The 16226-nt window shown below is 42.7% G+C and overlaps 1 protein-coding gene across 1 annotated transcript in view; it reads right to left on the reverse strand.

The window, feature by feature from the left end:
- The window catches only part of GCC2 (GRIP and coiled-coil domain containing 2), a 312711-nt gene that overhangs the window by 23046 nt on the left and 273439 nt on the right, over positions 1–16226 (reverse strand). The window contains exon 19 of the mRNA XM_053705442.1: positions 14426–14611. Coding sequence (XP_053561417.1) covers positions 14426–14611 — 186 coding nt within the window. The remainder of the gene's footprint in view (positions 1–14425; positions 14612–16226) is intronic.

Here is a 16226-nt window from a genome sequence, read left to right on the forward strand (position 1 = left end):
AAACAGGAGGGTAAAAAGAGAGGCGGACCCTGTTCTGAGGGAACCACAGCCTGCAAAACCCTTTCTCCCAAAAGCTGCTTCTGCTGTAGCAAAAACGCCAAATATGTAAAATTTTGAAAAAATATGTAAGGAAGACCAGGTAGTTGCCCTACAAATCTGATCCCTAGAGGCCTCATTTTCAAAAACCCAAGAGGAAGCCACAGCTCTAGTTGAATGAGCCTTAATCCTCTGAGGAGGCTTGTGTCCCGCTGACTCATAAGCAAACATGCTCCTCAACCAGAAAAACTTAGTTAGTGGAGAGAAGATTGCTCTCTTCGCCGATGTTACCCTTTTTTTTACTAACGCACTAGGCTCTTTACCTGCGCTATTTGACTTCATTAAAGACTTTGGAAGACACAGCTATTACAAAATTAATTTTCTCAAAACTAAAGCACTACCTATACACATTCCTGCTTTTGAGCTAGAAATTTAGCAAACTACGTATCCCTATCTAGGACTACAATTAGGCCCTGACCTTAAATTAGTTGTTGATAAAAACTACAATACTGTTCTACAAGAGATATCAACGCTTATAAAATCCTGGAGTTTTAGAGAAGCTTCATGGCTGGGACATATTGCTTCATTGAAAATGACTATTCTTCCCAAAGTACTATACTACTTTCACTGTCTTCCTCTTAACCCCTTAACGACTCATGTCATACAGGGAACGTCTTACACAAACTGTACGACGTAGGTGTTTAAAGCGGCTGGAAACAATCATTGACCCCTGACATCTCAGACGTCAAAACAACAATACAATTTTTTGCCACAATGGAACAAAGTTTTACTGTAATCTAAACAAAGAGGATCTGTATTGGGCTATATGGGAATCCTGGTTTCATTATTATGAAACTTCTGGAATGCGCTCACTGAACCGTCCCCACTCTCGTTCTTCATAAGTCTATTGGCTTGCTTAAAGTTCAGGGCACTTAAATATACCCAATTTGTTCACAATCTGTCTCCCCCCCCTCCCTGATTTCCCCCTCCCCCTTATCACATATTGACCCGCCTGGATATGCTACAGGTAGTCTGGCTCAGTATAACGGGTCTTGATACTCGCCAATACATCTGAGCGATTACCTCTTACAACCATCACAGTATATGTTCTTTCGTAGATAACTATCAGCTCCACATGTGAAGGTAACAGAAACGTTTAACTTAATTATGTTATGTTTGTAAATTTGCACGTTACTTATGAATACCAAAGGACTTATAGAACGTGTGATTTGATCGAATCTCTCACGCGGTTTCACTCGAAACACCCAGAAGTTCACTCACCTGTTTATTTATCTACTCACATTGTTGTTAAAATTGCCCATGGCGATCCCTGTATTCTGCAAATTGTTGTCAATATAAGTATTATACTTCAATAAAAATATTTTGAAAAAAAAACTAACAAAAAAAAAAACAAGGAAGTGGACGAGGCTTCCTGCCCCTTACGCTTCCCAAAATAGACACAAACAAGGAAGAAGTCTGACAAAAACTCCTTTGTAACCTGAAGATAGAACATCAATGCCCAGACCACATCCAAGTTATGAAATAACCGCTCCCCTGAAGAAGGATTAAGACACAAGGAAGGAACCACAATCTCCTGATTAATGTTGTGATCTGAAACAACCATAGGAAGAAAACCTAACCCAGAGAGAACAGCCTTAGCCGCAAGAAAAACTAAGTAAGGGACCTCACATTGCAGGGCAGCCATCTCAGACACTCTGTGCGCTGAAGAAATATCTAGTAGAAAAAAGAACCTACCAAGACAGAACATCTAAATGTCAACTCCATGCATAACCCAAACGGAGCCTTCTGCAAAACTTAGAACAAGATGTAAACTGCAAAGAGGAGCACTAGATCTAAACACAGGCCTGATCTAGCCAAAGCCTGAACAAAAGACTGGACATCTGGAAGCTCTGTGAGTCTTTCCAGCAGTAAATAAGATATGGCCGAAATCTGTCCCCTAAGTGAGATAACAGAAGGCCCTTCTCCAGAGCATCCTGGAGAAAGGAAAAGACCCTGGAAAACCTGGCCTTAAGCCAGGAGAATCCCCACTCTACATACCAGAAGAAGTAGATCCTGCATCCCTTATGATAAATGCGATGATACACCGGCTTATGAGCTAGAACGAAAGTATCAACAATTCTTTCAGAATAATCTCTCTTGGCTAAGACTAAGCATGCAATTCCACGCAGTCAGCCTCAGAGTAAAGATTGTGATGAACACAAGGACCCTGCTCCAGCAGATCTTTGTAACAAGGTCCATGGAGGCGAAGCCCCGAAACTGCGACACAACTCTAGATAAAAACGGAGCAAACCATCTCACTAATGCCTGCTCCTGCTAGGATCGACCATCCACAACAAAGAGTTACATGGCAGAGAAAGAAATAGGTTACAAATAAAACATAAGAAATACCAGATGTCTAGCATATTCAGAATGAAAAGGCCGGAGCCCCACCTGGGTTCAAACCCACCTTCTGCTACAGAAGCGGCGGAGCTAACACTGGTGCCTTGAAAGCTTGATCGGCTACTCCTAATACAAACATTCGAGCAGGGAATGATTGTAGGGGACATCTGATCCTGAAGAGAAAGCTCATAGAGAGGATCGCTGCAGCCAATGAGCCGACGTGGGGCTCCGCCCACCAGCAAACACGAGACTCCCCTGTTTAGCAGGAGGAACTCTCCTTCTCCAAAAGAAGGTCTCTCCACTGAGAGGCCTCAACTGGTACGAACCCAGAAGACCAAATCCTCGCTGAGGAACCAAAGGAATAATCGGAAGAAAACTCCCAACCCATGGACCTCCCTAGGACACTCTCTCCCCACGGACAAGGAAGCGACAAGGTCAAAACCGCCCCGAAGAACCAAGAGAAAAATTTCTTAGAACAGGGAGATCTGAACGGAATACTGGGATTGATTTCCCCCACCGGTATTCCATGTAAGTCTGTTAAGACAGATTCACCAACCCCATGCCAAAGTCACGGCCTCGGCTGTGTATATCACACTCCACCCCGCGTCAACAAAGACCAGAAGGGGGCTAGAGGGCATAACCCGATGGATAAGTTTGCAAGATCTCAGGATTTAAAGAAAGCTGCCACAGCAGGATTCAACTCTAAGCCTTCACCTTGCTAGGCAGGATAGTTAAAAATCCCTGTCCTTAAGTCAAAACAGCATCCAGATCCACCCGTGTCGACACCCGCAACTCAGGTCTAGATCCAACTCTGAGGATCGAAAAGACACAAGAAAATCCCAAAAAGACTATTAGTAGGTGAAGGTAAGACACCCAGAAAGGCCGAGACCCGGGTATTACTGTAAAATCTGGAAGCAGGATACTGCTACCTTAAACTCCAGATGCCAAGAAGGACCAGAAGGAGGTTTACCATAAGATACGGTTCCTGAAAACTGGATTTAAACAAAAAGGATGAAACATGAAAGACATCTTTCTTCCTAACAAAGGAAGGGAGACCCTTACATTTTCCAGCGAAAAGAACTAATAAGCTCTGCTTAAAAATCATAGAACCCAATTAGGATGGGAAGACCCTCCCCCTATTAGGGCATGCACCAACAGTGGAAGAAAATAGTCCTGCAGTGCGATAGATACCTGGACAATTACTCCGAAATGTCACGCAAAAAACTTCCCCTTCTCTGACAAGACAATTGCCCAGAAAAGAAGCCTAGTCCCGGTCTCTAGGACCCCTAGATTCATATGATCCAGAATCAAGCACCCATTCCAGATAATATCTAAACAGATCCAGCCTGTTAACTAGGATAAATGGGCCTGCTGTACCTGGACCAGAAATCTAGAAAAAAACTCCTCTTAAGTAGAAAGAAGCAACAGACCTAACTAGTATCCACAACAGGTCCTATCTGTCATCTAGGATACAACGTATCTTCCGGAACACTCCAGGGCTAAAACAAAACATCTAAAGTTCCAGCAAAGCTAGAACCACTGAATAATCAAATTAAATAAATTAAGCTCAGAGGCTTAAAATTCTTCTCGCAAATATCAGGGGGAACTATCACACTGAACAGAAATCTAGAAGCTTCCACCGCAAGTCTCCAACAATCTCAACCAGTCGATAGTATCCACAATCCCATGTGACGAAACGTCTTTCTAAGAAGAGTTTCTAAACAACCCAGAGCTCTAAAAAAAAAAAAAACTATCAGGAATGGAATAGCAAAGTAATAGAAAATAGGCAAGAGCCCACAAGTTATAAGCTGAAAAGTTATGTGCAAACAAAAACAGGTCCGGCATGATAAACGACACAATCCCCCATAGAGCTCGGAACTGGGATTCTAAATAAACGATAAAACAAAAAGTAAAACAAGACGACAAGGAATATCACCATCCTCCACTCGTCTAATTAAGATCGTTATCTGATTTAGAGGACTGAGATTCAACTGACGGATCAGTACAGGAAACCTCTAACATCGCCAAAACCTCTCTTAGAAGTAAACTCAGGTGTGCCAATCTAAATGCCAAGCCCTCCGCAATCAAAGGACCCAAGTCAGCGACTCCTACCCTGGAGGATCTCCCTCTGAAGCCTCAGAGGGAACCGCATCCCCAGAGGACTGATCGTACACAATCGTTATTTTACATGAATGTCCTTGGGCAGGAGAGCCTGGATTAATCCTTTGCTTACGCGTAGCAGGAATAAGTAACATCGCTGAGGCCGTAAAGATGGCCATGCAGGACTGCATAGTAACCTCTGGTGGAAACAAACCCGTTACAGGCAAAGGAGGATCGGGGAAATCTGCATATGTAGGAACAGAATCTAGGGAACACACATCACTGGATGAAGAGTCCTCAGAGGCGGACGGCTCAGTGATCTCTAACATCTCAACATTGGTTGATGAGAACACTCTATTGCGGCATACGGAACATAATTGAGAGGGCTGGATTACCCAGGCCTCCTCACAAAATACACAGGTATCAAATTCTGTATCGGAGGGATCCCCCTCTAAAATATCAGAATCCTCCATAACTCGTCTATATCAAATTATAGAAAAGGAAAAACTGGCACCTTATACCCCAATGGCTGGGGCACTCACCACCTCCTATGACCTAGACAGATAGAGAAGATGCTCCGCTCTGCAGACACCCGGTCAGGAATAGGAAGCGGGGAAAAAAACGTGACCATTCCCTGTCACATGGTGCTCATGCAGGACCTGCCCCTGCTAAGGAAAAAGCACGCCAGCTTAATATAAAGAAACTGCGCAGCTCTTAAAAATGAAAATAACCTGTACGTTCTGTATCAGCCTAAGAGACCAAACGTTCTTACACATAAGCAGTCGAAAGCAAATAATAAATATGATTAAAACCCCCCACTGTTCAATTGTCCCCCTCAGGAGATACTAACCCTCGATTCCATAAGGATAAAAGGAGTCCCACTGTGACCCTGTCTTCTATCGTTAACATGTGTGTAAAATAATGAAACGATCTTACCGGAATCTATGCTGTGACACGGTCCTTCAAGTTTGACAGATTGTAGCAGCGCTTCTGACGTGGACTTAAGTGAAAAAAGCAGGCAGCGAAACTCGTCAACGCCGATTGCTTAAGGAGCTGTTAATATGAGTCTGGATGGGTTTGCAGAAAGACTCTCCCTGCATCTCCAAACTCTAACTTTCGTCAATGCTCTCACTGAGAGGCTGACAAGACTACTTAAAACTCCCATCTCGAAGGGCAGATACCCTTCCTAAGGAACTACTCCGAAATCTTCTGACACTTCTCTGCCAACCTCCTGTGACGAAAAGGCAAAGAATGACTGGGGGATGAGGGAAGTGGGGGAGGTATTTAAGCCTTTGGCTGTGATCTTTGCCTCCTCCTGGTGGCCAGGTTCTGTATTTTCCACAAGTAAGGAATGAAGCCGTGGACTATCCTCATATTAAGAAGGAAATTTTGTTTTCTTTCCAATGGCATGGAAAGTCCATGAATCCATTCCAATTACTAGTGGGAACCAATACCCAAGCTAGAGGACACAGAATGGAAGGGAGAACAAGACAGACAGACCTAAACGGAAGGCACTACCGCTTTAAGAACTTTTCTCCCAAAGGAAGCCTCAGCCAAGTATCAAATTTGTAGAATTTGGAAAAGGTATGCAATGAGGACAAAGTGGCCGTCTTGGAGATTTGATCCACAGAAGCTTCATTTTTAAAAGCCCAGGAAGAAGAAGCAGCCCTTGTGGAATTAGCCGTAATTCTCTCAGGAGGCTGTCCAGCTGTCTGATAAGCTAACCGGATAACACTTCTCAACCAAAGAGAAAGAGTAGTAGAAGTGTCCTTCTGACCCTTACGCTTACCAGCAAAAACAACAAACAGGGCAGTGGATTGCCAAAAATCTTTGGTTGCTTGCAGATAAAATTTTAGAGCACGCACATCCAGGTTGCGCAACAGACGTTCCTTCTGAGAAGAAGGGTTAGAACAAAAGGAAGGAACAACAATTTCTTGATTGATGTTGCGATCCGACACTACCTTAGTAAGGAATCCCAACTAAGTACGAAGGACCGCCTTATCCACATGAAAAATAATGTAAGGCGAATCACACTGCAAAGCCGAAAGCTTGGAAACTCTGCGAGCAGAAGAAATAGCGAGGAGAACTAAAACTCTAAGAACAAGGTTAAGGCTCCATGGAGGAGCAACAGGTTTAAACACAGGCCTGATTCTGACCAAGGCCTGAACAAAAGATTGAACATCTGGCAGATCTGCCAAACGTTTGTGAAAAAGAATAGACAGAGCAGAAATCTGACCCTTCAGAGTACTGACTGACAAACCTTTCTCCAGGCCATCCTGAAGAAAGGATAACATTTGGGGGATCCTCACCCGACTCAAAGAGAAACCCTTAGATTTGCACCGATAAAGGTATTTACGCCATACCTTATGGAAAATCTTACGAGTAACAGTTTTATGAGCTTGAAGCATGGCATCAATGACCTTCTCAGAAAAACCGTGTCTAGCTAAGACTAGGCGTTCAATCTCCAAGCAGTCAGCTTCAGAGAATCTAGATTTGTGTGGAGAAAGGGACCCTGAAGTAGAAGGTCCTTCCTCAGAGGCACCATCCAAGGGGAAGAGATGACATCTTCACCAGATCCGCGAACCAGATCTTGCGAGGCCAGGCAGGAGCTATTAGGATCACAAATGCCGTTTCCTGTTTGATACAAGCTATTACTCGAGGAAGGAGGGCAAACTGAGTGAACAAGTATGCTAGATTGAAATCCCAAGAAACCGCTAGAGCAACGATTAGAACTGCTTGTGGATCTATTAATCTTGATCCATACCTTGGAAGCCCGGCATTTAGACGATAAGCCATCAGATTCAACTCCGGAACCCCCCACCTGAGGGTTATCCTTGTGAACACTTCCGGATGGAGAGCCCACTCTCCTGGATGAAAGGTCTGCCTGCTCAGAAAATCCGCTTCCCAGTTGTCCACCCCTGGGATGTAGATGGCAGAGAGCAGACAATCGTGAGACTCCGCCCACTGGAGAATGTGAGTCACCTCCTTCATAGCTAAGGAACTCTGAGTTCATCCCAGGTGGTTGATATATGCCCCTGAGGTGATGTTGTCCGACTGAAATCTGATAAATTGGACCGAACCTAGTTGAGGCCAAGCTGTTAGAGCATTGAAGATTGCTCTCAGTTCCAATATGTTTAATGGGAGAGAAGACTCCTCTCGGGTCCAAAGACCCGGAGTCTTTAAAGAACACAGAACTGCTCCCCAGTCGGACAGGCTGGCATCCGTGGTCACAATCTCCCAAGATGGTCTCAGGAAGCAGGTTCCTTGAGACAGATGGTCCTGAGAAATCCACCAAAATAGAGAGTCTCTCGTTATTAAGCCTAGGACTATCCTCTGAGAGAGATCCGAGTGGTCTTCATTCCATTGTCTGAGCATGCATAACTGTAGAGGTCTCAGATGGAAACGAGCAAAAGGAATAATGTTCATGGAAGCAACCATTAGACCAATTACTTCCACTGATGGACAAATAGAGGATTGAAGGGAAAGACCTGTAGCAAGAATTTTTGATTTTCTGACCTCCGTCAGAAAAATCTTCAGAGACAGAGAATCTATGATCGTTCCCAAAAAGCATACCCTGGTGTTTGCCACCAGGGAACTCTTTTCCAGATTTACTTTTCACCCGTGAGTACAAAGAATAGACAACAGTGTGTCTGTGTGAGATTTTGCTAAAGGAAAAGATGGCGTCTGAACGAAGATGTCATCCAGGTAAGGTGCCACCGCTATACCCTGAAATCTGACTCCCGCCAAAAGGGCCCCTAGGACCTTTGTAAAGATCTGAGGAGCCGTGGCAAGGCCGAAAAGAAGGGCAACAACAACAACTACAGGAACTGGGATAATCTCCCATAGAAGATAGGTCCTTTCTGCAGTTTAAGAAGGCCTCTCTCTTCACCTGGTTTGCAGATAACCTTAATAGGATAAATCTGCCCCTGGGGGGACAAGACTTGAATCCTGTTCTGTATCCCTGGGATACTACTTTCACATCCCAAGGATCTGGAAGATTGAGATCCAAGCCTGCTGAAAGAAGGAAAGCCTGCCCCCTACTTGATCCAGGACTAGATCGGGGGCGGCCCCTTCATGCTGACTTAGACTCAGAGGAAGGTTTCTTGGTTTGTTTTCCCTTATTCCAAGGTTGACTGGACTTCCATGAAGTCCTGGACTGCTCCGGCTTGGAAGAAGAGGAGGAAGACTTTTGTCCTGTAAAGTTGCGAAAGGAACGAAAATTAGAATACTGGCGACTCTTAGGTCTAACCTTCTTGTCTTGAGGTTGGAAAGATCCTTTTCCAACAGTAACTTCGGATAATCTCGGCCAAACCAGGACCAAACAAAGTCTTTCCCTTAAAAGGCAAAGACAGAAGTTTAGACTTGGAAGTAACATCCGCAGACCAAGATTTTAGCCACAGAGCTCTGCGAGCTAGAACCACAAAGCTAGAAATTTTGGCAACCCAACCAAACAACTTGCATGTTGGCATCACATAAGATATTTGCCAGCTTTAGAGCCTTGATCCTATCCTGGATCTCCTCTATGGTAGTCTCCTCTGAAATAAGGTCAGACAAGGAGTTACACCAATAAGAAGCTGCCCCTGCAACCATAGCAATACTTGCAACTGGTTGCCATTGTAAACCTTGATGAATATACACCTTTCTTAAATAAGCTTCCAGTTTCTTATCCATAGGGTCCTTGAACGAAGAACTATCCTCAAGGGAAATAGTTGCTCTCTTGGCTAGAGTGGATATAGCGCCCTCTACCATAGGTACGGTGCACCATGAATCCAAACAGAGTCACCAACAGGAAACATCTTTTTAAAAACAGGAGACGGAGGAAAAGGAATCCCCGGCTTTTCCCATTCCTGAGTTATATTGTCAGACATGTGGTCTGGAACTGGGAAAACCTCCACAGAGGTAGGTTTGACATCAAAAACTCTGTTAAGTTTATTTGACCTCTTAGGAGTCTCAGCGACAGTACTCAGAGTCATCCAATGTACCTAAAACCTCTTTCAAGAGTAGACTGAGGTGTTCAAGCTTAAATCTAAAATTAACCTCCTCTGAATCAGCTGTACTAACAACAGCTGTTTCAGAATCGGAGATCTCACCCTGTTATCTGAGAAGGATCTTTCCTCAGTGGCTTCTGAGAACTCTTGGTCTTAGATCTCCTCTTTCTCTTACCAGCAATAGGTAAGGCAGATATAGCTGCAGAAACCGCAGAAGTTAGTTTAGCAGCAAAATCTCCTGGTAAATATACACCCCCAGGAACTGGTTGAGAGGAACAGCAGGGCATTGCATGTGAAATTGCTAACGCTTGGGACGTCTGAGATGAAAGCTGAAGCATAGCACAGACAGCCTTATCCTGAGAGACAAATGGCTCTGAGAGGGTATTTTTAGCTAACATTTTATTAACACATATGGAGTCAAATTGCACAGGAGTAATAATTTGAGCCTCCAAGCAATATAAACATTTATTAAATGAAGGATCCAAATTTATTTCAGATTCCATTCTGCTAAAAATTGATTGCCAACTAAAAGGACTTAAAATAAAAAACTCCTATTATTACACACAAAAAAACGTATGTCTGGATTTAATAAATTCTGAATTTCTTCTCAAAGGCACCCTATACCTCAGCACTGCTGAAGACTCACCAACTCCTGGGACCAGGAACGATTTCCACTAGCAGACTAGGACGATATGCTAGTAAAGGCAGTACACAGATCGCAAACACTCAGTTTGGTATTTAGCTCAAACTTCTTGCTTAGGATGCTCTGCTCACGACAAACGCTAAATGAAAACTGCAGAGCGGAAAAACATGTGACTGCAACATGTGCTGCTACATAGAAAAAGTGCGCAATTACGCACATCCTCCAGATGATAAAGGCAAAGAATGACTGGAGATTATGGGTAATGGGAGTGACACTTAAAGGGACAGTCAAGTCCAAAAAAAACTTTCATGATTCAAATAGGGCATGTCATTTTAAACAACTTTCCAATTTACTTTTATCACCAATTTTGCTTTGTTCTCTTGGTATTCTTAGTAGAAAGCTAAACCTAGGAGGTTCATATGCTAATTTCTTAGACCTTGAAGGCTGCCTCTAATCTAAATGCATTTTGATAGTTTTACACCACTAGAGGGCATTAGTTCACGTGTTTCATATAGATAACATTGAGCTCATGCACATGATTTTACCATGGAGTCAGCTCTGATTGGCTAAAACGCAAGTCTGTCAAAAGAACTGAAATAAGGGGGCAGTCTGCTGAGGCTTAGATACAAGGTAATTACAGAGGTAAAACATGTATAATTATAACTGTGTTGGTTATGCAAAACTGGGGAATTGGTAATTAAGGGATTATCTATCTTTTAAAACAACACAAATTCTGGTGTTGACTGTCCCTTTAACAGCTCTCCTATAGTGTTCTTTGCCTCCTCCTGGAGGAATGGATTCGTGGACTCTCCATGCCATTGGAAAGAAAAAGTTCTTTCATGATTCAGATAGATAATACAATTTTAAACCACATTCCAATTTACTTCTATTATCTAAATTGCTTCATTCTCTTGGTACCCTTTGTTGAAGAAGCAGCAATGCACTACTGGGAGCTAGCTGCACACATTGAGTGAGCCAGTTACATGATGCACATATGTACAGCCAACTATAAGCAGCTAATGAGCCTATTTTTAACAAAGGATACGAAGAGAGCAAAACAAATTAGATAATAGAAGTAAATTGGAACATTATTTAAAATCACATGCGCTATCTGAATCATGAAAGAAAAACAAAATGTAATCTTACCAGATAAATGTATTTATTTCTTGACACGATGAGTCCAAGGATCATCTAATTGCTATTGGGAATATCACTCCTGCCCAGCAGGAGGCGGCAAAGAGCACCATAGCAAAGCTGTTAAATATCACCTCCCTTCCCTCTAACCCCAGTCATTCGACCAAAGAAAGAAAGGAAGCAACAAAGGTGCAGAGGTGTCTGAAGTTTATAACATACCAACAACCTGTCTAAAGAACAGGGCGGGCCATGGACTCATCGTGTCAAGAAAGAAATAAATTTATCAGGTAAGCATAAATTTTGTTGTCTTTCTAATGACACAATGAGTCCACGGATCATCTAATTACTATTGGGAATCAATACCCAAGCTAGAGGACACAGATGATAAGGGAGGGACAAGACAGGGAACCTAAACGGAAGGCAACACTGCTTGAAGAACCTTTCTCCCAAAAGCGGCCTCAGCCAAGGCAAAAGTGACAAATTTATAGAATTTTGAAAAAGTGTGAAGAGAGGACCAAGTTGCAGCCTTGTTCCACAGAAGCTTCATTTTTGAATGCCCAGGAAGAGGAAACAGCCCTCGTAGAATGAGCCGTAACTCTCTCAGGAGGCTGCTGTCCAGCAGTTTCATAGGCAAAGCAAATGATACTCTTCAGCCACAAAGAAAGAGAAGTAGCTGTAGCTTTCTGTCCCTTGCGTTTACCAGAGAATACCACAAACAGAGCAGAAGACTGACGAAAATCCTTAGTCGCCTGTAAATAGAATTTTAATGCACGTACCACGTCCAGATTGTGCAGAAGCCGTTCCTTCTGAGAAGAAGGATTAGGACACAAGGAAGGAACAACTAAGAGAGAAACCCTAACTTTGTACGTAAAACCACCTTATCCGAGTGAAAAATAAGGTAAGGAGACTCATACTGTAATGCCGAGAGCTCTGACACTCTACGAGCAGATGAAATAGCAACAAGAAACAAAACTTTCCAAGATAACAACTTAATATCTAAGGAATGCATAGGCTCAAACGGAGCTCCTTGAAGGACCTTAAGAACTAAATTAAGACTCCAGGGAGGAGTAACTGGTTTGAACACAGGCCTGGATCCTGATCAAGGCCTGACAAAACTATTCTGCCAGACGTTTATGTAACAAAATAGGCAAGGCAGATATCTGACCCTTTAGGGAACTTGCCGATAAAACCCTTCTCCAAACCTTCTTGGAGAAAGGACAAGATTCTAGGAATCCTACCTCTACTCCAAGAGTATCCCTTGGATTCACACCAATATAGATATTTACGCCATATTGTATGGTAAATCTTTCTAGTCACAGGTTTACAAGCCTGAATCATGGTCTCAATGACCGATTCCGAAAATCCACGCTTTGGATAAGATTAAGTGTTCAATCTCCAAGCAGTCAGCTTCAGAGAAACTAGATTTGGATGAAGGAAGGGCCCTTGAAGTAGAAGGTCCTTCCTCAACGGAAGTCTTCAAGGTGGAAGAGATGACATGTCCACCAGGTCTGCATACCAAATCCTGCGAGGCCACGCCGGTGCAATGAGGATCACCGACGCCTTCTCCTGCTTGATTCGAGCAATGACCCGAGGTAGAAGAGCAAATGGAGGAAATAGGTATGCGAGACTGAAATTCCAAGGTACCACTAGAGCGTCTACCAGTACAGCCTGAGGGTCCCTTGACCTCAACCCGTACCTCAGAAGCTTGGCATTCCGCCGAGATGCCTTGAGATCCAATTCCGGCTGACCCCATTTGAGAATCGGGCTGGAAAACACCTCCAGATGGAGTTCCCACTCCCCCGGGTTAAAGGTCTGCCTGCTCAGGAAGTCCTCTTCCCATTAGCATCAAAACATAAATAACATGTAACATCTTGCAGGGCCTCTTGGTCCATCTTTATTCACCCCCAAAAAACTGACTAATTAGATAGAAATTTGATATTTTATAAAAAAATGCCTCACAAAAAAAACCCGCTACTGTTCCTGTAAATCTTTATTTTTTAGCAAGAAAATAAAATGACATAAGTAGTAATTAAATACTCCGGACACCTTTACACCTCATCTTAACTTTGCTGAGGTGCTTACCTGCCTGACTAACACTGGAGATTATAGGCTGTTAGATGATCTGGACTCAATCTATATATTCTGGAGATGAGGTCCTCAATAAGGCCAAACTCTAAGACGAAGTCTTCCGTGTCACAGAACACCGGGACTATGAGGGGAAAGTGCACAACAAATGTTGGCGCTTCCGTTAGTCCCGCCCATCGTGGGCGTTACAAGAAAAAAAACTTCCCTCAGGTCTTTTAACCATAGTAATGCCGTTTTACTGATACAGAAATTAAAAAACACCACCTCTGAGCCTGTTCCTCGTCCCCTGTGCCTGCTATTACTGGCCAAAATAATTATTCTCCAAGACATAAGAGAATCATTATATTATGTCCCATTATATAATTTATATTAAAGTGCCATCTTTTATTCTGAATGTTCCCCAGAAAATAAAAAGTCAGCACTTACTTTTATACATCTGCCCGGCAGCAGGGCAGCTCACTAGGCTTGAGAGGCAAGATCCCTCACATGGACCTGTGGAAAAAAAGCAAAGACTGAATAATCTTATTCAGCCTTTAGAAATAGGGCAGCATCAGTATATGGGAGGCGCAGTGACGATTATACCCCACAAGTTCCCATTGCTCTAAAGCCACCACTGCTCTACTGAAGAGACTGATATGGACTACAGCTACACCCTAGGACAAAGCAGCTCAATCTTGCACTACTTAAAAAATAATACAATCTTGCTTGAGGAATCTTTTCTAACACCTAACTTTACCACTTCCTTGCTCTAACATAGGCAAAGAGAATGACTGGGGTTAGAGGGAAGGGAGGTGATATTTAACAGCTTTGCTGTGGTGCTCTTTGCCGCCTCCTGCTGGGCAGGAGTGATATTCCCAATAGTAATTAGATGATCCGTGGACTCATCGTGTCATTAGAAAGAAAAAAAAAATACATGTCATGTCCCAATAAATTTAAAATTGTCAATAACCAAACCATTCAACCCACAACTGTCTCCACTTTATGAGTGAGTGCAAAACTTTACATTATAGGTGTAAGTATAGAGGTACGAGAAAATTACCTGTTCTGATTTCAGATGAACTGAGAAGCTGCTCCAGAGATGCAAAATGGGTGCTTGTGGAGGACACAGATTCAATGTCTGTTGTTTCCATTCCTTCGCCATCTTCTCTTGCCACAGAATACAAATCCAAGAGAGGAAGGTCAGTGGGTCTTCTCTCCCGCAAACTCTTCAGAGGCTGTTGGGAACCTGTGTAGTGGGCAGAAAAAAAATAATTGTATTATATATATCATAATATAAAAAAATTCTGAAATTAGTACAATTTGTGGGGAAAAAAATATTTGTCTGACTTAAAGGACATTCATGATTTAGACAGTGCATATCATTTTAAACAACTTTCCAATTTACTTATATGATTCAATTTGCTTTCTTCTCTTGTTATCCTTTGCTGAAAAGGTTTATCTAGGAAAGCTCAGGAGCATCAAAGAACCTAGGTTCTAGCTGCTGATTGGTGGCTGTATGTATATGTACAGATATAAAAAGTCTACACACCCCTGTTAAAATGTCAAGGTTTCTGTGATGTAAAAAAATGAGACATAGTTAAATAATTTCAGAACTTTTTCCACCTTTAATGTGACCTATAAACTGTACAACTAAATTGAAAAACAAACTGAAATCTTTTCGGTAAAGGGAAATAAAAAACTACAATAATATGGTTGCATAAGTTGAACACCCTTAAACTAATACTTTATTGAAGCACCTTTTGATTTTATTACAGCACTCAGTCTTTTTGGGCATGATTTTTTCAGCATGGCACATCTTGACTTGGCAAGATTTGCCCACTCTTCTTTGCAAAAGCACTCTAAATCTGTCAGAATGCGAGGGCATCTCCTGTGCACAGCCCTCTTCAGATCACCCCACAGATTTTGAATTGGATTCAGGTCTGGGCTCTGACTGGGCCATCCCAAAACTTTAATCTCCTTCTGGTGAAGCCATTCCTTTGTTGATTTAGATGTATGCTTTGGGTCGTTGTCATGCTGAAAGATGAAGTTCCTCTTCATGTTCAACTTTCTAGCAGAAGCCTGAAGATTTTGTGCCAATATTGTCTGGTATTTGGAACTGTTCATTGTTCCCTCTACCTTGATTAAAGCCCCAGTTCCAGCTGAAGAAAAACAGCCCCAAAGCATGATGCTGACACCACCATGCTTCACTTTGGGTATGATGTTCTTTTGGTGATATGCAGTGTTTTTGCACCAAACATATCTTTTTGAATTATGGCCAAAAAGTTCAACTTTGGTTTCATCAGACCAGAACACCTTTTGCAACATGCTTTTGGGACACTTCAGATGTGTTTTTACAAAATTTAGCTGGGCTTGGATGTTTTTTTTCGTAAGCAAAGGCTTCCGTCTTGCCACTCTGCCCCATAGCCCAGACATATGAAGAATACAGGCGATTGTTGTCACATGTACCACACAGCCAGTACTTGCCAGATATTCCTGCAGCTCCTTTAATGTTGCTGTAGGCCTCTTGGCAGCCTCCCAGACCAGTTTTCTTCTCGTCTTTTCATCAATTTTGGAGGGACATCCAGTTCTTAATAAATGTCACAGTTGCACCATATTTTCTTCACTTGATGATGACTGTCTTCACTGTGTTCCATGGTATATCTAATGCCTTGGAAATTCTTTAGTACCCTTCTCCTGACTGATACCTTTTAATAATGAGATCCCTCTGATGCTTTAGAAGCTCTCTGCGGACCATGGCTTTTGCTGTAGGATGTGACTAACAAAATGTCAGGAAAGACCTACTAGAACAGCTGAACTTTATTTGAGGTTAATAAGAGGCACTGTAAATGACAGGTGTGTAC

Source organism: Bombina bombina, chromosome 3, assembly GCF_027579735.1.
Source record: "Bombina bombina isolate aBomBom1 chromosome 3, aBomBom1.pri, whole genome shotgun sequence".
Taxonomy (NCBI): domain Eukaryota; kingdom Metazoa; phylum Chordata; class Amphibia; order Anura; family Bombinatoridae; genus Bombina; species Bombina bombina.